The sequence below is a fragment of the Ornithorhynchus anatinus genome, chromosome 13, assembly GCF_004115215.2.
Source record: "Ornithorhynchus anatinus isolate Pmale09 chromosome 13, mOrnAna1.pri.v4, whole genome shotgun sequence".
Lineage (NCBI taxonomy): Eukaryota > Metazoa > Chordata > Mammalia > Monotremata > Ornithorhynchidae > Ornithorhynchus > Ornithorhynchus anatinus.
The window spans coordinates 33,301,308-33,327,540 of NC_041740.1; the positions used below are offsets into that span (position 1 = coordinate 33,301,308).

Here is a 26,233-nt window from a genome sequence, read left to right on the forward strand (position 1 = left end):
CTGGAGCTGGAAGGAGGCAATTTCTAAATATATTTTCAGCCTGAATAATGTCCTAGAACTACTTTATGCCATTTTGGCACTTTACAACTGATGATTTTTCATGTAGAGTTTAGTCATTTCACCTTGGGAGCAATTTTGAACAGACCGAGAATTTAACATATCCATCAGGCAAATGAGAAAACAGTGGTTATTTGTATTGGCCTGCAGAACCTTCTTCCTCCTCCCCTACATTTTAGGCCTCCTTGGGTTAGAGAGCTCTGTGGGCCTCCAATCAGATGGAGCCTGGTGAATGTGCTTGAGGATTTGATCCTGTCCTGAAACCCCTCTGCTCTCCTCAGGGACAGTTACTCGTGTGCTCTCCCTCCTGACCTTAAATGAGGTAGGTTGTCAGACAGGGTACCAGTTCACACTTCTAAAGTTTGGCATGAGAGGGCTCACAGAATCCAGTTCATGCCGCTGGGAACTTTCCTCCTAAGATGACATGAGCACATGGATCCCATATACTCCACAGGTCCACGCTAACCATTTTTCAGAATAGCTTTCCTTTCATTTTCTCTGTTTTTCAGGGTCGGTTTTCCATTATTCTCATTTGGCAGGTACGTGAAGGGATCGATAGAAGATCGACGACCTTATATTTGCTCCGGCACATAGTACTGTGGTTGGCCCTTAGTGAATGCATAATGTCAGTAATAATGGGTTAAAAAAATAAAGTCGAACACTAGATGAGAGATCGTGGAGGAAAGTGAGTTCCCTCACCCAGTGAGAAGGAGCTGGCCCAAAGTGCTGGCAGTTATCCATCTCCTTTCCTTGCTGCAGCTTGATGCTCAGCCCTGCCCCGTGGGCTACAGAGGAAAGCTGGGTAGGAGCTTGTCTTGGAGAATAGAGGGAGGAGCCAGTTCCCGAGTAGATACCTAATTCAGCCTGCTTTGCAAGTGGAGTTGTGTCTCCAGACTAATCTTTACTATATAAAAATAAATAATTTGCTGAAGCGGCATACTGGCTTCCCCAGTTCTATCCTAGTCTCAGGAGAGTGGGGTGCTACTGCAGCTTTTTTACATAGCAAATCTAAGGTTTATGTTGAGGTATTTAAGCGCTTACTATATGCCAGGCACTGCTCTAAATGCTGGGGTGGATCCCAGGTAATCAGGTTGGACACAGTCCAAGTCCCACATAGGGCTCAAAGTCTTAATCCCCATTTTTACAGATGAGGTAACTGAGGCACAGAGAAGTTAAATGACTTGCCCAAGGTCACACAGCGGACAAGTGACGGGGCCGGAACAAGAACCCAGGACTTTCTGTCTCCCAGGCCCGTGCTCTATCCATTAGGCCACACTCTGAGGTCTTGGTAGTACTGACCTAAGCTAGAATTCTTAGAAGAACTGACCATCTGATTTCATTTTCCAACGTCTATACCTAGGCATAGTCCTTTGAAAATTCAATATTCAAAATATTCCTTTAGTTTTCTGTGGGAGGTCTATTTTTAGTAAACATAAAAGGCCTAACCAATAGGATATTTTGGTATTTTCGAGAGACATTTTGTCCTTAACATTTTAAAGTAGAAATCATCAAGTCATTATGAAAGCCTACCAAGTAGTTTGTATGTATATATATATATATAATTTTTTAATGATTCTTGTATTAAAATTTGAGTCACTAGACTGGGCTTATTAGATACATAGACCATGTGGAGAAAGTGACCTGCCTCCTTTTCTTTTGTAGAAGTCTTAAGTGGGTTACAGGAATGTGTCTGGGGACTCAAACTGCTGTGAGAAAATGTAGGGGCAGAGGAACTCCTGAAGGTAATGGAATATAAGTCTTAGAGGACAGGGGTTGGTTCCTAACCCTAGAATGACATGTCAAGCCATTCTTACTGGTATCGCTGAGCATGGGCAAGATCCTGTTTCTATTGTGAGCCCCATGCAGAAGAGGGACTATGTCCCACCTGATTCAGTTGTGTCTACCCCAGTGCTTAGAACAGGGTTTGACCCACAGTAAGAGCTTAACAAGTACCATAAACAAAAAGGTCGAGCTCAAAAACAGTGCGGGCTTTTATATTCACGACCTGACTTTAAATTTTCTCTCAGCTTGAACTCCCTACACCTAGTCCGATTTCAGTAGTGATTGAGGGTGGGCTTGCCGGTATACGGGGAAGTGATATTACACACTAGCACAATTCTCAACAGCCCATGTGGATCCGATCATTCGGTTTGATTGGGATAGACTGGGCAGGAAGACTGTCTACCAACTCTATTACATCGGGCTCTCTCAAGTGCTTAGTACAGTGCTCTGCATCCAGTAAGTGCTCAATAAATATGATTAATTGGTAGAGAGGAAATACTCAAAGTCCCCAGGATCTAGGTCATCTAGGCTGTGCTGCTCGAATTTGGAGTGGATATGTGCTATGGCCTGGGTTGGGGAAGTATCTGTAGGCTAGGCTGGGGCACAGTAGGATGTAATCATCTTTCACGAAGGCAGCATCACTTGTTTATAGTGGCCACTTTGGAGTCAGTTTCCAAGTTGGTGTCACAGGTATCCAGAATAGGTTTTTTGTTTTTCCTCATTTGTTTTTGTTGGTTTTAATGCTGTATGTCAGGTACTGTACTAAGTGCTAGCCTAGATACAAGATAATCAGGTTGGACAAAGTCCCTGTCCCACATAGGGCTCAGTCTTAATCCCCATTTTCTTAATCCCCATTTTACAGATGAGGAATTTAAAAGTGAAGTGACTTGCCCATGTTCACACAACAGACAAGTGGCACAACCAGAATTAGAATCTAGATCCTCTGACTCCTGAGCCTGAGCTCTTTCCACTAGTCCACGCTGCTGCTGAACTGAAAGCAAAGCCATGACCTGGGCCCCTCCAGACATGCTCCCCTATGCTGATGTTGCAAGTTAGGGGCCTGGTCAGAATCCTGGTGGGTGCCCCAAGACTGCAGCTCCTTCCAGAATTTTGGCATGCTCAGTAGATCCTCTTAAGGACCAATTCTTGGTTGCTGCTGTTCAGTGTGGACATTCTTTTAGCTTTAAGCGTTTATATATAATGTGTTCCCTGTTATCTGAACAACTATAGAACTAGCGACCTTACTTAAACTGTGTGGGCCCATCCGGAATTGGAACATTTGTTCCCATCCGGCTGGCCCGATTTGGTGCCGATTTCTGCCCTTCAGTGCTGTTCCTCTGATTCCAGAAAGTTGGGAGAGTTGTTTTAGGAGTCTTTTTCTAAATCTTTGGCTGGTTTCCTGGAAGACAGAGCCTGTGCTGAGGTATCTCAGGTTTCAGGACATCCCAACAGCAGTATCCCCAAGGAGTCCTTCCTGTACTCTATCTGTTTGTAGTTTACAAAGCTCTTTAGCCTTGTGTTTTCTCTTCCATTCTCAAAGGTCTTCAGGGGAAATTGGCAAAACCGTTTCATTGAGTGGTCACTGCATTCAGGTGCTATAAAGCATCACTTTAAGGGTTTTGTGTTGTTTTTTTCTAACTGGCATTCTTTTGAAATCCAAAGCCCAAGTGGAGACAGTACATCTGTGTGTAATAGCACTTTTCATTTCAGTTTATCAAAAGAGCAAAATGCAAAAAATCCTTTTTGTACATATGTAGGTGTGTGTATGTGTGTGTTTGTATTGGTCAGTGTAACTGACAAGTCTAGGAATAGAAGCCCCTACTTCTATTAAGTCATCTATGGGAAATTATATTTCATAATAAATTGTTTACTTTAAAGTTTAAAGTTGAACTTTCGGATACAAATTTCATACTTGGGAATCGTGCCTTTGCCTCAGAGTTTCTTAGGCATTTGAGAAAATCTGGCTGGTTTTTTTTTCAGTCTCACTATTTGGATTCTTATTTGCCCTAGGCTTTGTTCAGAAAACTGGGGAGTCTACTAGGGATTCCTTTTATTTTTATTGACATTAATTACAGCCAGCCCTTCAACTATTAAGAGCTGTCGTATTATTGGAGGTCAGCTTTTGTAGGTGTGTTTTAAAAATTGGGCAGCCCAGATCCTTTTTCACTTTTCTACAAAACTCTGGGCATGTTGGCACTTAACAATCCAATCCCACGTCCCTGTGCATAAGGCCGACTAACTTCCCGTTGGGGCAGGTTGGAATGACACAAAGCTGAACATAATTGAGGTTGGCCAAGCTTAGAGAGATCCCACCTCCCTCTTCTACCGGCCAGCTTTTAAGGAAAGATTGAAGTGGAAGAAAGGTGCTAAATGCATGTTTTAAATCTCTTTGTTTTGGACCCAGAAGGACATGTAAATGATGTATTTGCTTTTACCCCCACTGTTTAGCCATAGCTTCCACTGATGATATGAGGGAACTGCATTCCATGTTAAATTTCAACTTGGCTCTGGTGGCAGATTTTTCTTTTTCATGGAAATACGTGTATGAGAGTACTCTGATTTTATTGGGCTGAAGACATAAGAAGGTGGCACTTACCTTCCTTTGCCTAGAGCACAATAAAATCAGAGTACTGTCACAAACATTTCCATGAAAACTGCACAGAAAGGAAGCAGAGAAGGTATTGCACAGAATTACTGGTGACAGGTTTCTCTAGCTTTTGGGCATGTGCTTAATTTGCATTACTGCACAAAGTTAAAATGAAAATGAATTTACTGTGTAATTGCCAAGGTTTTTTGATTTATAGTGTGACAATTCACAAAAATTTTGAACTAATGTGATTCTGGCATTGTCTATGCTGAAACTACTGAGAGAATTCTGTAATATTGATTTCTCTCTCACGGACCCTTCCCATTGCTTTGCCTAATGTTTTAAATCAAGTTTATGGTTGATGTCTTTCTACGGTGGCATTGTGTACATTTCCTAATACACACTGGGGACTTAATAAATATACAATTCCAAGTTGATTTCACTGTATCAGCTAGGAAAATATAAAATAAATTCACTAGTAGAGGGCCCATTTGGTAGCATCCATTTGAAGCGGAAAATACCTTGCTTAGCCTAGTCTTTCGAAAGCCCTTAATTTGAGTGTCTTACTTCCATGTGAAAATGGACCATGTGACCATTATTCTCATTACAAAGGTAGAGGAAAACAACATTCAACTCCACCTTTAGTTTACTTCATGAGGGAATGAATTGGATTCATTCCAATCCAAAGTTTATAATTCTGATAAGTAATCTCATTTTGCATATTAGAAATATCTAATCATTTCAATATCCTGTCTAACTGGATATTCTCGTTTGTTCGGATGACTAGAATAGCAAAGTTTGCCGAAGGAAAAAGCTGTTAAATTCTGAGTCTTTAAACTCTCAAGATAGAATTGGTATATTAATTCATACTGCATTGAATGAAGAACATATACTACAGTATATCAAGTCAATTTTTAAAGCTACAAGTATTGAAATGCTTTTTGAAGGGTATATTTGGCAATTTGTGCCAGTACATCTCCTCTGTTGGATAGTAGCTTGAAGGCACAAACTATACCTTGCATTACTGTTGTATGTTCTCCAAGTCCTCAGAACAGTGCTCTGTGCCCTATAAGCACCCAAATAGTGCTGTCATTTGTGATGGTATTAAGCAATTTTTACTTTTTAAAGCCCGCTGCTAGCTTTCATTAATGGACCTGACCTATAATTTGCCTTCAAATGTTTAAGGAATTCCATTTTCTAAAACACAGACCATATTCGTTTATTTTACTAAATAGCTAAAACTTGTTTTCTAATTAACAAGAAAATGGGAGTTTAACTGTTTTGAAGCTATTCTATAGGACAAGGGAACTGTCAAAGCTTAGCACGGGCTTTGGAGTCAGAGGTCATGGGTTCAAATTCCGGCTCGACCATTTGTCAGCTGTGTGACTTTGGGCAAGTCACTTAACTTCTCGGTGCCTGTTACCTCATCTGTAAAATGGGGGTTAAGACTGTGAGCCCTACGTGGGACAACCTGATTCCCTTGTGTCTACCCCAGCGCTTAGAACAGTGCTCGGCACATAGTAAGCGCTTAACAAATACCGACATTATTATTATTATTAAGTAGTCTAATGTAGCATATAATAATAGTAATAACAATGATGGTATTTATGAAGCATCATATGTGCCAAGCACTGTTCTAAGCACTGGAGTAGATACAAGGTAATCAGGTTGTCCCACATGGGGTTCACAGTCTTAAGAAGTTAAGTGGCTTGCCCAAGGTCACACGGCAGACAAATGGCAGAGCTGGGATTAGAACCTACGTCCTCTGACTCCCAAGCCCACGCTCTTTCCACTAAGCCAAGCTGCTTCACATATTTTAAAAGTTAGGCGAAAAATGATTACAGAAAAATGAAACACACAACTTACAAATAAAAACTGTGCATTTTAATTGATCCTGAAACAAAACAGCTTGATTGGTTCCTAAAGTACTTTGAAAAGTGCTTTGTAAATGATACATTACTACTATTCTACTTGTACTGTAAGATCCAGATAATGGGGGAGTAGATCTATACTGTACTGGATAAACAAAAGGCCCCAGGGGGCATCTAAATCATTAATGATTTAATAGCCTTTTTCTTTGTGAGAATTACAAGTGTTGGGAATGGCTTGTCTGCATGCATCTATCTTAGCAAATATGTCTTAATATATACTGTAAAATGGAGATTAAGACTGTGAGCCCCATGTGGGACATGGACTTGTCCAACCTGATTATGTCGTATCTATCCTCATGCTTAGTACAGTGTCTGGCATGTAGTAAGCCTTTAACAAATGCCATTAAAAACAAACAAATAAGATTAAACAAGTTGAAACATGTTTATAGACATTGATTTCCAGGACTTGTAATGAAACTTTGGCTGTTGCAAAAGGTGTCCGGGGACTTTTTGATCACTGTGTACTTTCCCTACCTCAGATGTGTCTTCCCATTAATCAATTAATTATGGTGTGCACTTAATGAGTGTAAAGCACAGTACTTTGAGCTTGAGAGAGTACAACAGAAGCAAGACACGTTCCCTCCCTCAAGGGGCTTACAATCTAATGAGAAGAGACCGACAGACTAAAATTATTTACTAATAGCAGAATCAGGAGGGGGAACAAGGACACACTGGATATAACACAAATATTATAGAATGAAATAGCTGAGTAAATAATTGCTTATGCAAATACTGATTTGTAAATGTAAGTTTTGAGGATAAGAATAGTGAGTGCTAAGTGCTGATACAGAGCTGATGCAGTTGAGGTGCAGTGAATCAACTGGCAGGCTTCCTGGAGGAGGTGGGATTTTAGGAGGACACTGAAGATGGAGAAAGGGCTGTACGCTGGCAGATTTCAGTGGGAGAGGATAGTTCTAGAATGAAGGGGAGTGGTGAATGAGTGAGGGGTCAGGGGTGGGAGAGTGGAAAGCAAGATTCATTTAGGAGATGAGATGGATGATGGTAGGTGAAAACCAGTGTGTAAGATAGAAAAAGCTGGTATACAGCCTTAAAGCCAATGGGAGGAGGTGGGGTTTTGTTTTTTTTTTTTTTTGGTTCATTGTTCTTGTTTTGCTTTTATGGTATTTCTTAAGCACTTACTCTGTGCCAGGCACTGTACTGAGCATTGAGGTAGATGTGAGTTAATCAGGTTGGACGCAGTCCCTGGCCACACAGGGCTCACAGTCTTAATCCCCATTTTACAGTTGAGGTCAAATGAGGAATAGAGAAATTGTGACTTGCCCCAAGTCATGCAACAGTCAAGTGGTGGCTACTGAGTAGGAGACTTATGCATGAGTCTGATATATGACACAAGCTCAGACCAGACCAGTAGCAGTTTGGTGGGGCAAAGAAGAGGTAGATTCAGGGAATGTGGAGGAAGGATCAGCAGGATTTAGTAGTTGATTGACTGTTAGAACTGAAAAACTACCTCAAAGTTTCAGGCCTCTAGGATGAGGAGAATTTTGGGAGGAGATGGGAAAATTAAAAGAGAGAGGTGATCTAGGAGGGAAGATGAAAATGTTTGTGATGCTGGCAGGATATCCAGTTGGAAACATCCCAGAGGCAATTAGAAATGTGGGGTGGCATTGTAGGTTAGGTTGAAGATGTATTTTTGGTAGCCATCTGCGTAAAGCTAGTAGATAAAATCATGTGAGTGGATCATCTCCCTGAGAGAGTAAATGTAAAGCGAGGAGAAAGAGTAATAGTTCAAGAAGAAAATTGGTGGAGAAAGGTGAAGGCAGAAAGTGTATTCAGCTTGTTCAAGGGGTTTGTACAGGGGCAGGGGGTGAACTAGAGGGGACTTTTTTAGGATTGGAGAGACTTGACTGTTTACAGGTGGCAGGAAAAGGATCCATTCTAGAAGTGAGAGGTCCATGACAGAAACTGGGAGGGAGGGAGTGTTAAGAGGTGAAGGGGAATGGGGCCAGAGGCACAGGTAGAGGGGTAGATTTAGAGAGCGGATGAGTGACCACCCCTTGAGAAACCACTTGGTAAGGAGGCCACACTCTTACTTATGTTAGAATTTATAATTAATTTACCTAACTTCTATCTTGGTTATTGAATAAAAGAAAAGCGAGTCTTGCAAGGGTTTTGTTTAATACATCACTGAGAAATCTCAGTAATAAGAAATGGTCAACACTGAGAGCAAATAGCCTTTGAAAATGATATTTTTATGGCAGCTCACTTTTTCCTTTGATAAATTTGCATTGAAGCTGGAAAGAGAGAAAACACCATCAGACATTTGCAGTATATAGTCTATAGGAAAAAAATGATTATGTGTAATATTTAAAAGATTCTGCCTGCTTTGCGGATAAAGTTGTTTTGGCTATTTAAAAATAAACAGTCACCATAGTTTTGATACTGGCTATGTTGGGGATTCATCAGTAGGCAGTTTCTAGTATTTGGTCCTGGGTTTATATGATAATCATTTACATTTAGGCACGCCAAACTTACTGCCTGCTTTGAGATTCTGAGCACCACTCCGGGCTGCAGTAGGAAAGCAGGGGCAGGAAGGTCCATCTGAGATGCCCATTCCCCCGCTTCTTTTAAAGCTCATCTCCTGACTGCTGCTCTGGACAGAAAGGGGTGCTGCTGCCTCCGCTTTCCAGGGTTTGTTGGGGGGGGGGGGGGGGCTCCTCTGGAAATCTCCGGCACTGGAAATCCAGGAGGGCAATAGCAGCAGCACCTTCTCCAACTTGACACAGAAGTTGGACTACTTGGCAGAGATGGGAAAAAAACAGTCTCTGCTGTACCTTACCCCTGCATCTGCAACTATCCACAGAAGAGTGAGGGAGGACCCCTCTCCCACCACCTTCTCCCCTCTTACCTTGGACCATTATCCCATCCCCAAGGAAGCCAAACCCATTACTAACATTGTAACCACAAGAATATAGTATAGCTTTGGTCACTGATTTCATTTCCTTTTGTTCCATAAAAGTACACTATATCAGGTCACTAAAAATTAATTTGGTAAATAGTTTTGGTAATCTGCATCAGTAGGGCATAAACTGTGTGCTGTTGAGTAATTGTATATATTATCCACGGAAGTTTGAAATGCCAGATAATTTAATCAATCAGTCATATTCACTGAGGGTTTACTGTGTGTGCAGAGCACTGTACTGAGTGCTTGGAAGAGTAAATATAACAGAATTGGTAGGTTCCCTGACCATGAGTTTGCAGTATAGAGGGGGAGGCAGATATTAATAAATTGCAGATATGTACCTACGTGCTGTGGGGCTGAGGGGTGAATAGAGTGTGCAAATCCAAGTGCGAAGGCGACCCAGAAGGGAGTGGGAGAAGAGGAAGCGAGGGCTTAGTTGGGGAAGGCCTCTTAGGGGAAAGACCTTTAAAAAAGAATTTCCTGGTACTTTTGCAGTTGTAGGGGTGGGATATAACGGTTTTGAAGATTGTTAGAGTCTAATTGAATATATAGGTCCGCTTTAGCCATTGGCTAAGCCTCAGAAGGATCCTCCTCCTGATGATCCAGACAGCATTTTCCCTAAAAATAGCCCTCACATTATTGGGAAGGGAAACGGGAAGCAGGGGTGGATGAGACCTAGGGATGGTAGGTAGGAGGGGATATGCTCTTGCATGAGTAATCACCAGGAATCGTCTACTACCCCGGACCAACCAGAAGCTTCATCTGTTCCTGGGAATGTATGAAGTTTGTTTCAATTGGATTTTGCAAATAATAAGCATATTTGTGAAGTCTCTCAAATGTAATGTGCTTACATATGCCATAGACTCTATCCCTCTAGACTGGAAGTTCGTTGTGAGCAGGAAGCACATCTACCAACAGTGTAGTATTGTTATATTGTACTTTCCCAAGCACTTAGTACAATGCTGTGAACACAGGAAGTGCTCAATAAATACGATTGATAATGCTTCATAATGGGAATTTTTCAGGACACGAGTTCTAGATATAGAACTGCTGCCTTGGTAAGAAGAGTTGCTGATTATTTCATTCTTGACTTATTTTCTTAGGCGCATTCTACATTCTAAAGGGGAGCTGAGTGAAGATCGACACAAGCAATATGAGGAGTTTGCTATGTCTTATCAGAAACTGTTGGCAAATTCTCAGTCTCTAGCAGATCTTTTGGATGAAAATATGCCTGATCTCCCCCAGGACAAACCAACGCCAGAGGGTAGGATGACTTCACCGTAGCAATTATTATTGCATTATACTGTTTAAGGCTTATACTGTGTGGTTGCTAACCAAACAGAAAATCTTTTTGTTTAAAAATGAACATTGTACCAATTTTCAATATGGGGTTTTTTCAGAACCCTCTTTTCATTGTAAGAAGTGATGGGTAGTACGATAAACTGTTAAAACCCAATATTAACATGTGAGTGGGAAGATATGGTAAACTGACAAGTTTCAGAAAATTTTCAAGCACACATTAATCACAGAATATGTATTCTATGAAATGTAGAAGCATGTATGTCAGTATAGGTATTCAGCAATTATTATATTTTCTATTGTAATCAGTCTTAGCAGCTTTGGTGAGAATTTATTCATTCTGTTCATATGGGTTCATGTGCCTGATATGCCAGTTTTTTTTTTCCCACTGGGAGTACATAAAGATCATTCTTTGCAGTGTTGTTTTATTTGCTGCTGAAAGGGTTCTACCTCCTTACCCATTTGGGTTGATTAGTGGATTCCCTAAAAATGCTGCTTAGACACCCAAAGTGTGTCTTCACTGAGTTCCTGCCTTTTCGGTAATCCAGTTTTAATATTTTTTGCACGGGATTTGTTGGTTCAGGGTAGGAATCTCTGATAATCAGAGGAACATGTGCTTGATTCGCTGTTCTGCAAGTTTCATTTTCCACACTGATAACCTGCTTTATTTACTAAGCACTTACTGGGTGATAAACTCTAGTTATAGAAACATTCCTTTCAGAAAAGATGCCTGGAAGGTGGAGTTACAAAAACTAAAGTTAACTTGGGATTCCCTGTCCCGGAGGGGTGCACAATATGAAAAATGATGTAAGACACCCTGATGAGTATAATTTTTAAAGCTTGTTCCATTTTAAAATAGTAGTCACAAAAAGGGAAACATTCAGAAATAGAGAGCCGGCTGAGAGGTTTTAGTTCAATGTTTTAGTTCAATTGCAATGTCATACTGAGCTCTTCTTTCCTCCTGGCCCTAGAGTGTGTGGTATGACCCATTAACCTTCCTCCTAACTTTGCCTCATTGTACATTTTATTGGTGCATGTTTCACAATGTAAAGGCACATATGGAACCTCCAGAGGTTTAGAGGCTCTCTGCCTCTAAAAGTTTAAAGTTTAGAGGACTTTCTCTGCCCATTTTCTAACATAGTTTGTGTATAAATTATATATTTTTTTAAACAAATTTTGAGAGAGTCAGCTTCAAGCTCCAGTTTTATGACATTCTCACTTAATCGTATTTATTGAGCGCTCACTGTACTAAGCACTTGCGAGACTACAACATAACAGAATTGGTAGACACATTCCGTGCCCATGGTGAGCTTAAAGTCTAGAGGGGAAGACAGTCATTAATGTAAATAAGTTATAGCTATGTATGTAAGTGCTGTGGGTCTGAGCGAGCAGTGAATGAAAAGTGCAAATCCAAGTGCAAGGGCTTTGTTGAAGGGAGGGAGAGGAAAGTATGAGGGCTTAGTTGAGCTAGGCCTCTTGGAGATGATGTGCTTTTAATCAGGCTTTGAAGGTGGGGAGAGTGATTGTCGGCTATGAAGAGGGAGGGGGTTCCAGGCCAAGAGCAGGACATGGGCGAGAGGTCAGCGGCAAGATAGTTGAGATGGAGGCACATTGAGTAGATTGGCATTAGAGGAGCGAAGTGTGCGGGCTGCGGTTGTACTAGGAAATCAGGGGGGTAAGATAGGAGGGGGCAAGGAGATTGAGTGCCCTAAAGCCTATGGTAGAAAGTTTTTGTTTGATGCGGAGGTGGATGAGCAGCCACTGGAGATTCTTGAAGAGAGAGGAAATATGAACTCATAGCGTAGTTAATAGAACATGGGCCTGGGGGGCAGAAGGTCATGGGTTCTAATCCCGGCTCTGTCACTGATCAGCTGTGTGACTTTGGCAAGTCACTTGACCTCTCTGTGCTTGTAACCTCATCTGTAAAATGGGGATTAAGACTGTGAGCCCCACGGGGGACAACCTGATTTGATTACCTTGTATCTATCCCAGCGCTTAGAACAGTGCTCAGCACATAGTAAGTCCTTAACAAATGCCATCATTATTATTTTTATGAACCGAACCTTGTTGTAGAAAAATGGTCTGGGCAGCAGAGTGAAGTATGGACTATAATGGGGAAAGTCAGGAGGCAGGGAGGTTAGAAAGGCTGATTCAGTATTCAGGTTGGGTTAGGATAAGAGCTTGGATTAACGTGGTAGCAGTTTGGATGGAGAGGGAAGGGCGGATTTTAGCGATGTGAAGGTTGAACCAACGGTAATTGGTAACATTAAATATGTGAGCGAATGAGAGTAATGAGTGAAGGAAACGCCAAGGTTTTGGGCTCACGGGACAGGGAAGTTGGTGGTGCTGTGTACAGTGATGGGAAAGTCAAGGGGAGGTCAGGGTTGGGGTGTGAAGATAAGGAGTTCTGTTTCAGGCATGTTCAGTTTGAGGTGACGGCAGGAGACCCAAGTAGAGATGTCTTGAAGGCAGGAGGAAATAGAATGCCGAGAAGGAGAGGTCGGGCTGGAGGTGCAGATTTGGGGGTCGTCTGCTTAGAGATGGTAGTTGAAGCCATGGGAGCAATTGAGTTCCCCAAGGGATTGGGTGTAGATGGAGAATAGAAGGGGCCCCAGAACTGAGCCTTGAGGGTCTCCCACAGTTAGGGGGTGAGAGGCGGAGGAGGAGCCTGCAAAAGAGAAGATAAGGAACGGCCAGAAAGATAGAACCAGAAGGGGGCAGAATCAGCGAAGCCAAGGTTGATAATGTTTCCAGGAGAATGGGGTGGTCGACAGTATCCAGGGCATCTGAGTGGTCAAGGGGGATTAGGATAGAGTAGAGGCCTTTAGATTTGGTAAGATGGAAATAGTTTGGTGACTTTTGAGAGGGTGGTTTCAGTGACATGAAGGGGTAGAAGCCAGATTGGAGGGGGTCAGGGAGACAATTGGAGAAGTGAGGGCAGTGTGTGTAGACAAGCTTATTCTCATGAAATATATTTCTTTTTGTTCCATCCTATTTTTTGAGATTCTCAATGCTTTTGTTCCTGAAGCATATTTAATGGGGATTTTAAATTCTCATTAGGGCAGATGTAAGCATAGGGATGAAAATATTTGAAATCTCTTGCCAGTTAAGCCGCCAGATGGCTGTCTTTGATTTCAAATGAATACTCATTTGTCCATTTTGTAATATTTTTGTGCAGCTGCAATATGAGCAGATATTTGTAGTAGTTAACACGGATAATTGTACTGTTCACTTGGGGTGGTTTGTTACTTGAGTTATATTGTCGTTTTACAAAAAGATGAGTTGTGTATAATGTAAATTTTCAGTTATCAGTGCAGTATTATTGAAATGGTGCTGTTTATGTTTCATTTGATTATAGAGCATGGTCCTGGAATTGATATTTTTACACCTGGTAAACCTGGAGAGTATGACCTGGAAGGAGGCATTTGGGAGGATGAAGATGCTAGAAACTTTTATGAGAACCTTATTGACTTGAAAGCATTTGTTCCAGCCATCTTATTTAAAGACAATGAAAAAAGTTCTCAGAGCAAGGAGTCCAATAAAGATGAATCCAAAGGTAATTTAAGAAGGTACAAAAAAAAATGAAAAGTAGACAAGTCTGATCTAGTTATTCATTAAAATAATAGATCTAAAGTGGGTAAGAGGAATGGAGTAAAACAGACTTTTCCAGGAAATTTATTTGGATAAGGTGAGTTTAATTGGTGCAGGTAGCCTATTAATTTTTCAGAACTAGCAACTAGGCCTAAGATTGCAGTTTCCAACAGACAGTACATAAAGTTCCTTTAAGAGTTAAATGGGTATTTGACTCAAAATGTAATGGACTTAAGAATAGACGGTAGAACCGTCATAGAGTTGGAGACTGTGGATGCATGGGACAATGTATTAGGTTTCTAATGATAAGTTGGAAACCATTCCATGGAATCTGCCTGTGGCCTTAAGTGCTAATAATAAGCAGCTAATGTTAGGGAGAACTTAATATTCAAACTTATACTGTAATTTAACTCAGTAGAATTTAAATAATGTTGGCTTAAGTCGATGCATTTTGGGGAAATTGTGGCCTTTTTACATGTCTTCTGACTGGTTCAGAGTCTTCCTGTTGGAGAGCACCCAGGGGTGTTGGTCTGTCTGCCATGACAGGTCAAGTTAGACTATGAGACTGAACTGAATGTGGCCCAGAGAGGTGGGGAGTCAAAGTGGTAAGCCTGAGAAATCTGAAATGCCCTGAAATGCTCTGATATCAGGATGCCCAAGGAGGCTTTGGGGATGGAAGAAGTGGGATATGGCTCCAGAACTTAATCACTGCATTCCTTGTAGCATTAATTGGAACTTAATGTTATATTTACCCCACTGAAAAAGAAACTTTCTACTGAAAAATGACCTTTGAAAATTTTGGTCTGACCAGAGTAAGGTGGCCAGTGTATCATTATTTCCATTTTCTTCATCCTCATCCACATTGCCATCGTTAGCAAAAGGGTTTTCATTTTCACCTGTTATTCCAGGTGCTAATGTGGAATTATATTTTGGGGGTCCCTAAAACATTTAGAAAACTTTTCATGCTGCCTTGCTAATTCAGTCGTAGGAAAAAGAGGGAATAAAGGGGAAAAAATACTTCGTTTTATGATCCTGGATGTAAGCCCATTTTGCACTTCTGAAATTTCTTTTCCAATTTGGTATAGTTTTAGTTGAACAATCTAAGTATGTTCCAACTGGAAGGATTTCAATTGGAAAAAGATGGTCTATTTTTAACCTTTTGGATCCTAGATTTGCCAAATTCCAAGCTTTTTGTTTATAGATAAAACTTATTTAAAATATGCTATTGTTATTCTAATGGACTGCTGGGGGCATTTCTACTATCGAGGAATCAAGTTGAATGGGGAAGGAAGAGAGGATGGTGCTCTGTGTGATGACAGTTCCTGTATCATTAAAAATGTCTCCCTTCAACTCTCTCTCATAAGATAAAAAAAACCAATTTTTTAGTGCTTCCTTTCATTTTATTTCATATAGAGCCCCTAATGTATCTCCAGTGGTACCCTCCCTTGACTTGTTGTTGAATGTGTAAATTAAAAGAGTATAATGAAGCTTTGTTACAGTTTATTTCAAATTTATTGCAAGATGGTGTCTGCAGATTGATTACATCACGGATCTGGATTTTCCAAGTGAAATTAATTGAATTCTGATGTGCTTTTTTTTTTTTTTTTTGAAGCATACAAGTTTTGTTTAGCAGCATCTAATCTTGAAATACCTTTACTCTCTTTGAAACAGAGTCTAAAGAATGTAAGGATAATAAGGATGTGTCATGTACAGATGATTTGGAACTTGAATTAGAGAACCTGGACATCAATGACGACCCTTTGGAATTGGAGGGAGGAGATGAGGCAGAAGATCTTACAAAAAAAATTCTTGATGAACAAGGTGAAACACCACTGTAGAGAATTTGAATTTGTTTTCATTCATTTTTAGCATCCTTTGCTTTGATGTTCCCACAGAGTCGCTTTCTGGGAACTTTGGGGGGGAATTATTCTTAACTGTAGCAAAAAATTCAGGGATTGCAACCCTGCTCTGTGTAAGACTGATTAAGCCTTTTTTGGCATTCAAAATTTGTATTATTTGAAGCAAATTCTGAAATCTGCAAAAAGCAACTGTCATTTCCTTTTTCAAATTACATCATCTGTAACATTCTTCATGGTAGGTATAAATATTCTCTCTGTCATGCTATTTCTTTGCCAGTGTTCATCTGCTAGTGAATTTGTGTTCATTTCCAGCGACCCAGGATTTACAAGCGAGCTAAAAGCTAGTCTAAAATGCAGGATGAGATCAAATTTGTGGTATTACTTACGTGGGCTGTAAAAAGAAAAAAAAATCCATGTTATTTTGAATACTGGGCCTTTTAATGGTAGGGTTGTTTTTTAGTTTTTAGGTTAGGTTCCCAAAGTACAGGGGGAAATAACCTGTCCTTCTAAGAAAGGAAGCGTGATTTCATAACCAAAAGATCTTGGGATCCTTCCCCTAGTGAGGCTGCAGAGCATTTCCTTAGAAACTTTGGAAAAGATATCATTGAAGTACAATAGCCCCTCACTTATCTCCAGCTGCTTATGTCAATCTGAAATTTGTCGATATTGTGAAGTGTTATGGTTGGAGTACGAGAAGCAGCATGGCTCAGTGGAAAGAGCACGGGCTTTGGAGTCAGGGCTCATGAGTTCGAATCCCAGCTCTGCCCCTTGTCGGCTGTGTGACTGTGGGCAAGTCACTTAACTTCTCTGTGCCTCAGTTCCCTCATCTGTAAAATGGGGATTAAGACTGTGAGCCCCACGTGGGACAGCCTGATTCCCCTATGTCTACCCCAGCGCTTAGAACAGTGCTCGGCACATAGTAAGCGCTTAACAAATACCAACATCATCATTATTATTATTATTGTTGTTGGATTTTTGCGAAGTGTATTGTTTGCTAAGGTGCTTGTGCCTTCACTAAATCTGGATACAAGTAAGTCATTGATATGTGTAAACTGCCATCGATCTGAAATAGGAGATAATACTATTTTCAGCTATTATGTAAAGGAATTTGGATGAAATGTTTTTTTCCCAAATGTCTCTACCCATCAATCTATCACTTTTGGAGGTAGTTGTATCAAATTTTGATACCTATATTGAAGCTGCAAAATGAAGATATGCTCATATTCAATTGCATAATTGTGCACTGTGGCAAAATTAGGTCCTAGTATTTATTTAAAATGTTTACCTACAAATTGTAGAACCTTCAAAACTGTTCAGTATGAGCAGCACAATCATACTAACAGTAAGTGTGGCATTTAAGTCCTTACTGTGTGACAACCACTGTACTAAGTGCTGGGGTAGAAGCAAGATAATCGGGTTGGACATAGTCCTTGTCCCGTGTGGAGTTCAGATTCACACTTGAAGGGAGAACAGGTATTTAATCTCCATTTTACAGAGGAGAAAGTGCAAGCAGTGAAAAGTTAAGCCCGTACAGGAGTCAAGTCTTGAAACCAGGATTAGTATCCAGGTTTCATGTTTTCAGTCCTGCCATTTTTAAAGTTATGCTTGAGCACCTTGTTAGAAACTTCCTTTGCAATCAGTCTTAACACTCTATTCAGTCTTCAAATAGTTTCACACATTAATTTGTTCAGTAGGATTTATCAAGTACCTACTGTGGGCAAAGTACTGTTATATACTAAGTGTGAGAATTTGAAGCAAAATTTTCAGATTTTGTTAGAGTAAGGATTTCATTGTTATGATTCATTCAATAGTATTTATTGAGTGCTTACTATGTGCAGAGCACTGTACTAAGCTCTTGGAATGTACAAATCGGTAACAGATAGAGACAGTCCCTGCCCTTTGACGGGCTTACAGTCTAATTGGGGGAGACAGACAAAAACAATAGCAATAAATAGAATCAAGGGGATGATGATTATTTGGTATACTAGACGAGTATTATTTTGATTGAATTCTAATATCGGCCATTGTTTAGAAATACTTATTTGCTACATTCGATTAACTACTTGACTTAGAACAATTGACTACTATCTTCTCCACAAAATCCCCCAGTGGCTTCCTGCGTTTCTCTGCATCAAACAAAAACTCCCAATTGGCTTTAAGGCTCTCCACTATTTGGCTCTTTCTTTAACTTTTTGCTCTCTTCACCTACTATTTCACAATTTGCCATCTTCATCTCTCCCAAGCCAATTTTCAAGTTATAGCCCTCTCTGGAGTCTCCCATCTCTGTCCCGTTGCCCACACTACTTCCTCAGCTTGGAATTCCTTCCCTTCCTATGGAGACAGACCACAGGTTTCTCCACATTCAAAGCCCTCCTAAAATCCCAACTCCTCAATCACCCTTCCTTGATTTATTTCCTAGAACCTTGAAACAGGTAATCTTTTATCTTGTATCTACCCCAGGTCTGGGTACAGTGCTTAATTAATTCAAATATCTATTAAGTACTTACTGTGTGTCAAGTACTGTTCTAAACTCTGGGGTAGTCAATCAGGTTAGACATAGTCCTTGTCCCACATGGGGCTCACAGTTTAAGGAGGAGGGAGAATAGGCATTGAATCACCATTTAACAGATGAGGCAACTGAGGCACTGAGAAGTTTAGTGACTTGCCCAAGGTCATAGAGCAGAAAAGGGCGAGGCCAAGATTAAAACCCATACTCTTTCCTCTAGGCCGTGCTGCATAGCACGTAGTGTCCCAGGAAGTAACATAGTAACTGCAATAATAATAATAAACTAATAATTATGTAAGCTCTTTATGGACAGGGAATGTATCTACCGATTCTGGTGAATTGAACTCTCCCTCGGGCTTAGTACAGTGCTCTGCACACAGTAAGTACTCAATAAATCCAACTGATCAGTTATTTAAAAAAACCGCTTTCCCCACTTTTACATGACAGGCAGTCCGCAGAATGTTTCTATAAGGTGGTAAATTGCCCTCATCCAAAGTGATGGCCCCTGCCTCACAGCCATTATCTGAAGAATACTGCGATGTGTTTGAGGTCCTGGTTTTCTTAATGATCTATGCCACTGGGTTCGCCAAAGCTTCTGGTACTACCCGTTAAACACTAAATTATATTCTTCAGTAATCTAGACTGTAAGCTTATTATGGGCAGGAACTGTGTCTGCTAATTCTGTTGTTGTGCATTCTCCCAAGCACTTAGAGCAGTGCTCTGCACATAATAAGCTCTCAATAAATACCATTGATTAATCTAAAGCAGAATACTTTGTCAGCTCTTTATCCTCAGCACTTAGTATAGTGCTCCACATAAAGTGAATGCTCAAAAAATACCATTGATTGATTTTCCATGATTTAGGTGTCCAGAATACAGTTACCAAGAGTCCAGCATTATGTTGGTCAAGGTTATACTTATATGGTCATTTATAATTATTTCACTAGAACAAGAGGATGAAGAAGCCAGTACTGGATCTCACCTTAAGCTTATAGTAGATGCCTTCCTCCAGCAGTTGCCGAACTGTGTCAACCGGGATCTCATAGACAAGGTATGTTCTGTGTATTACTTTATCATTCGTCAGGGAAAGTCACAGATCGGCAGAGCAAAAGTTGTCGATAGTAACCCTCTCTAATTTTCCATTTTTAGCTGCATTAGCTGAATTATTTGACTTATAATCATTTATGTAATCAAAAACTAGGCTCTTGGCCAAATTTGCCCTCCTTTATAGTATAGTAGCCATGTCTTAAATGTAACATGAGTACCTAACTGCAGCAGCGGTGAGGTTGCTCCTGATTTCTACTGGAGTCTTTGTTCTCTTCTTTCCCATCTAAAGAATTATATAATTGTCTATCAGAGTTTCATGGGTGTAAATTTCATCCTGCCAGATTTCCCTACAATAGCTGATTAAGATGTGTTCTTGGAGTGAATGACTTTCCTTTCTTGTAGAGTCTTAATACCATCTTAAGTTGAAGGAGGGTCTCTTGGTAATGAAGGAATCATTCAATCAATGGTATTGATTGAGTACTTACAGCATGCAGAGCACACAGTAGAATACAAAATTAGAGTTGGTAGACACAGTCCATGCCCACAAGGACCTTACAGTTTGGAGGAGACAGATATTAAAATAAATGACAGGGGAAATGGGAGAGAATAAGGTTATGTACATAAGTACTTTATGAAAGAATATCAAGTGCTTAAGGAGCACAGATTCAAGTGCATAGGCTTTTTTGGGGGGAGAGGGTGGTTGAATGGCTTTTGTTAGATGCTTACTATGTGCCAGCCATCGTACTAAGCGCTGGAATAGAGACAAGCCACTCAGGTTGGACACAGTCCATGTCCCTGTGGGGCTCACAGTTTTAACCCCCATTTTACAGATAAGGTAACTGGGGCACAGAGAAGTTAAGTGCCTTCCCTGAGGTCACACAGCAGAAAGGTCATGGAGCCAGGATCAGAACTCAGCTCCTTCTCCCAGGCCTGTGCTCTACCCACTAGGCTATGCTGCTTCTCGGGGCTGGGGGGAGCAGAAGTGGGGTGAATAAGGGAAAATGAGGGCTTAGGGAAGACTTCTTGAAAGAGATGTGACTTTAGAAATACTTAGAAATAAAAAGTGGGAGAGCAGTGGTCTGTCAGATGTGAAAGAGGAGGGAATTCCAGGCCAGAGGGAACAGGTGTGCAAGGGTCAGTGATGAGATAGATGAGAAGTTGGCATAGAGAAGTGAAGTGTGAGGACTGGGTTGGACCAAGAAGTCAGGGAGGTAATTATGGAACTAAATGTAGCCTGATGAATCCCTAGGTCATTTAGTGCAGACTTAGCTGATGAAAATATTAACTCCTGTGGTGTCACTTGCTACATAGGCAGTCTTGGGCGGTTTAATGGGAACAAGGTGAGAGAAATGAAATCTTTTTCCCTAGCATCCTAGCCAGATCCCAAAAAGGGCCATCGGCCCTAGCAGTGAAACAGAAGGCTTCTCATCAGAGTAGCAGCTCTCTAAGTGCCATGTCAAGGGAGAATAGATTGGAGAGGAAAAGGTGATAGCAGTGTACGCCATCCCTGCAGTCTGGGTAGGAAAGTATTCGTGCCACCCAGGCTGTGAGTGTTGGAGCTGTCCCTATCCTGATTTTTCAAGTGGCTTCCAGAGTACCCAAATCACCATTTAGGTTCAGGTTGGGTCAAGAATAGGCCTGAGGGACTTGCAGCCTTCCTGAAGAGTTTACTCTGGGCCAAATCTGCTTCCCAGGTAGGCCATCCATGAGGAGGTTGGATAAAGATCAGAAGCTCCCCCTAGGGAAGTTCCCCCTGACCTTGAATGGAGTGGGACCTCCAAAAGAAGTATAGAACCGAGGTTCGTGAGGATCTTTTGAAAGTTGAGAACCAGCGCCGAGCCTCACACTCCATCCCAGATCAAATCTATATCCCTGGCCTAGTTTAGTTGGGCAGTCTTCCAAGGTTTGGGCTACGGACCAATTTTTGTCATAGGGCACCTCTCCAGTCTGTAGCCCCCTCTGGTATGTCAGTTGATGAAACAAATGGTTACATTTTCTTTTTGAATAACACGCATCTTAGACAGTGGCCCAGAAGGGTTTTAATCAGTGTTTCCAAGATGAAGTTAGATGATTTAAGTTTGATTAAATCATATAGGATTTCCAATCATTCATTCTTCTCTCTTTACATTTCAAAATGTATAAGGTAGTTGTATGATAATTGGGAGAGGCTTCCTTAGGTTCTCTTTTTGTTTTGTTTCATGATTTTTAAGTCTCTTGGTGTTAGTAACTGTCATGATTTTTAGGAATTGTGTCCTGCCAAAGTGGTGATTCATATGTTTGTTCTTTCAGTCCACTTCTTAAGAATAATGTAGAAGATCAATTTTCTTCAGTTCTTATATTCCAAAGCTTTTGTATGGTTGAACTGGTTGAAATAGTTTCAGTTTTTCTGTATTATTTTAACTAGCTCATAACCTTAGTTCGATGTAAATTTTAAATAGCTCATGTAATTATACTGTCCATTTGCAATACCGGAAGAAAAAAGTTAATAAATGAGAAGTGATTTCACTCCCCTGCCAAAGGCAAGTGAACATTTTAAATTACGGCTTGGTGAATGTAGAAGTTTAATTTTCCATTTGTGAACTATTTTCTAATATTGTGTAGTGTAGTTAGATATTAAATGTGACAAGTTGTGCCGCTTCCTTGGAGACCTGGTTTCTAATGTGATATAAGATCACATTCTATCAACCAGTGGTAATAGAGTTTTTGATAGGGAAATCTGAAAATTCACTTAAGGTATTGTAACTAACAAGTTTCTTCAGGGTTGATGTTAATTTTAAATTAGTATTCATGTTTAATCCCATAACTAACCTTCTGAGGGAGGTTAATTTGAGCTTGAGATAGCTAAAATATTATTTGACTGCAATTATTCCATTTTAAGTTATTTAAATTTATTAACTTGAAGCTAAGATAACCAACTGAACATTAACATTTTTCCTTTGATACTGTATATTGATAAAGTTCCTAATTTAGAAGACCCTCATCTTCAGTTCGGTGGTATTCTAGAATTCATGGTATAACTGGATATTTTTTCACCCCTCCCTCAGCCACACAACACTTTCACACATATCCATAATTTAATGTCTATCTTGTCCTCTAGACTGTAAACTCCTCATGGGCAGGGAACATATCTACCAATTTAGAGATGCTGCATGACCTAGTGCACAGAGCCCGGGCCTAGGAGTCAGAAAGACCTGGGTTCTAATCCCGGCTCCTCCACTTGTCTGCTGTGTGACCATGGGCAAATCACTTGACTTCTGTGCCTTAGCTCCCTCATCTGTAAAACGGGGGTTAAGGCTGTGAGCCCCATGTGGGACATGGACCGTGTCCAACCTGGTTAGCGTGAATCTACCCCAGTGCTTAGAACAGTCCCTGGCACATAGTAAGCACTTTACAAATACCCTAAAAAAAAAAAAAAGCCTGTGTTGAACTCTCTCAAGTACTCGGTACATTGTTATGCACACAAGCACTCAGTACTACCATTGGTTTAATTGATGGATTTTTTTTCCAAACTAAAATTGTGACATAGAACTGATAAGAAGACTGCCTTTGATGCAATGTAAATTACATTACCCGGAGGCCTGATAGCCAGCCCTCCAAAACACTGCATCTCAACCTTTTTTTTTTTTAGCCTGGGTGCACCAAACACATCCAGGGATCTGTGAGCAACCCTTCAGTGTCAGTGGAAGCGGGGAGAGGTGGGAAGATACCTAGAGTCTGCTGCTCCTTTGTTTTATGTGCCTCAGAATGTAAAAAGTCTCCCGCACTTGCATTGGCATGAATGGTCTTGTGCTGAAGAGATGAACTCACACAGTCAAAAGCCAGCACAGGGGAGAACTGGGTGTCCATGTTACACTGTGTGAGACTGTAGAGTTACATTGATTGAGTTGTGTTGCTCTAGACCCATGTAATACAGGTATGTCATTCCCTTCCTAAGACCTGCTATGAGAAATCCCCCTCCACCTCTCCCCTCTAATCTTCATCCTCTACAGGGATCCCAATAGAATGCCTTCTTCTATCCATAGATTGAACGAAGTCTCGTGCTAGTCTACCTTTTTAAAGCATCTCCAAATCATTTTCCCATTTACCTTGGTATATACCTGCCAAACAAGCCCCAAAACTAATATCTCTACTCCAGTTCAAGAAAGGCTCCCTAAAAGTAGCATGAAACAGTGTGGTTTAGTGTAAAGAGCCCGGGCTTGGGAGTCAGAAGTCGTGGGTTCAAATCCCAGCTTCTCCACTTATCAGCTCTTTGCCTTTGGCAAGTCACGTAACTGCTCTGTGCCTCAGTTTCCTCATCTGTAAAATGGGGATTAAGATTGTGAGCCCCATGTGGGACAACCCACTTATGTTGTATCTTCCCCAGCGCTTAGAACGGTGCTTGGCATATAGTAAGCACTTAACAAATGTTACCATCATCACTATCGTTTATTATTATTATTAAAAATTTAATTTTACTTAAATATGCACATTTCATAAACTCTAATAATGGTATCACATAATTTTCCATTATGTGAAGAGAGAACTGTGTTTGCACTTAGAATCAGCTTTGTTTATTTTTCAGGGATCATTAAGATATCACAGCAGCAAGTAGAGTCTCTATTTTCTGTATATTGATAAATTTTTAAAAAATACCTGATTTTTCTACTTTAGGCAGCAATGGATTTTTGCATGAATATGAACACGAAAGCAAATAGAAGGAAGTTGGTACGAGCCCTCTTTATAGTTCCTAGACAAAGGTAGGCATTGCATAACTACAGAGTCATTTTCACTTACATTCCTTCAATAGAATGATTTTTACATTGCTTTAGTTGTTTTTTATAGAGGCAGTTTTACCCCAAATTTATGGTTGTCCTAATTATCACTTGCTTGTTGAATGTATTCAAGCCAAAGGTTTCCATGATGCTCTTGAATCTACCCCAGCGCTTACTATAGAGCTAGGGACATAGACTTAACAAATTCCATAATTATTATTTATTTTAGAAAAATGGGGGAAACATGAAATCCCAACTTTTCATTTCATAAAACAGGAAGACATTTAAAAACTTAAATATATGGAAATCACTGAAAACTAGCAATACTTTTGCATGCTTCTGAAAGGACTGTATTTAAATACCTGATGTGTAGTTTGAGCCCCAACCATTGGTATTAAAATCTCAAGCTAAGCAAAGGGGCAGCATGATTTACCAGATAAGGTTGACAAAGAGTTCTTTTGGTCCAGAGTCTTGTGTCCTTGTAGACTAATTATAATACGAGAATAGAGCTTACAAATAAGTTATTATAATAATAAATATGTTGGTAAATAAAATTCTTTCTCACAGAACTCAGAAGTAAGGCAGATTGATAGCAGTTAATCCTCTTGCTTCCCAACTCCCTATCAGAAGAATTGAGGTGGAGAGGAATACTAGGAGAAGGTCCAACTTTTTGGTATTCAGTCATCCACAGAAACCGATGTGAGGAAGAATGCCATAATGATAGGCCAGTTTTGGAAAGGTAGAGACAGGGAGACGATCCTTTCTCAAGCGTTTCCTTTGACCCAAAAAGGAAAAATTGGGAGTCTTTGGAGGTAACCAAAAAGTATGTTCTTGTAAAATAGACATTTCCCACTTGGTGGTGCTATTGCATTGGAGTTTTTCCATTCCTGAGCTGCAATTACCCTGGGTACCTCTGATGCAAGTTTCACGGTAATTGACCCCAGGCTTTTCTTTATTTCTCCTTTCGGAATCAACCCTGCGTGGCACTGCTTATGAAGGAAACTCTTTGTATTGTTTAAATGAACAGTAACAAGGCACTCTAACATTTAATTTTTCCCAGGTATTTTGAGTTAGGAGATAAAATTAGTGGCTTTCAGTAGTCAAATGCCTTAGATCTTAAAAGGAGGAACTCCCAATGTTGCCTTTTCAAAAGATGATTGATGGGAGAGAGAAACTGGCAAACATTCTCTTCTTTTTTTCCTTGATGGCAAACTATCAAAGTTTTCTTGTTTTTGTCACTGTTCCATTTTTCAGACTAATATTGGTTGGAGTTAGTGTCTAGCAGCTATTTAATAATGTGTCGATCATTAATTATAAGTTGTCCAACCTGACTGCCTGGTCCAGCAGGCCTTGGAAATACAAGCAAGTGTTTTATTATTGGTTAAATAGAAAGAGAATACCACTGAATGTGGAAACGGAAACACTTATAAAGTTTAAAAGAAATAAATGGTGCCTCTGTTTATAGTTCAACAGTCAGTAACTTTTCCTGAGAAGATTTTAAATGGCAGTGTAAAATAATTGTATAAATTTACCCTTATGCCAAAATGGTTTAAAATGAAGTTCATTTGCTTTGCTTTTCCTCCAGTGTAGCTTTCACTGAAGCTTCTCATGTACCAAAACGTAAAAGGGAAACTAGCTCTCATAAAGAGAAATTCTGATGGAATGGTGACAGTTTTTCAGATTCATTAGATTTGCTTTTTCTCTGCCTGAAGTGTATCCCATGGGTATTTTTCTTCTGAAATGGTTTTATCTGCAGTCTGAACTTGGAAATTAAGTTCTTAGTAGTGTTAAAAAGTGAGATTTCTACCTTTTTAAGATGTTCCTTTTCAGGTCCCAGACTAAATCTTGTTTAAATCACTCCTATTAGGGAGGAAAAGGGAGGCATTTCTTTTGTTTTCTTCCC

The 26,233-nt window shown here is 40.3% G+C and overlaps 1 protein-coding gene across 2 annotated transcripts in view; it reads left to right on the forward strand.

Annotated features, from left to right (window-relative positions):
- UPF2 (UPF2 regulator of nonsense mediated mRNA decay) overlaps nt 1-26,233 on the forward strand; it is a 59,824-nt gene that overhangs the window by 8,860 nt on the left and 24,731 nt on the right. For both annotated transcript variants that reach the window (XM_029077359.2, XM_029077360.1), the window contains exons 4-8: nt 10,381-10,541; nt 13,935-14,132; nt 15,839-15,988; nt 19,480-19,583; nt 24,230-24,315. In XM_029077359.2, the coding sequence (XP_028933192.1) occupies nt 10,381-10,541; nt 13,935-14,132; nt 15,839-15,988; nt 19,480-19,583; nt 24,230-24,315 (699 nt within the window). The remainder of the gene's footprint in view (nt 1-10,380; nt 10,542-13,934; nt 14,133-15,838; nt 15,989-19,479; nt 19,584-24,229; nt 24,316-26,233) is intronic.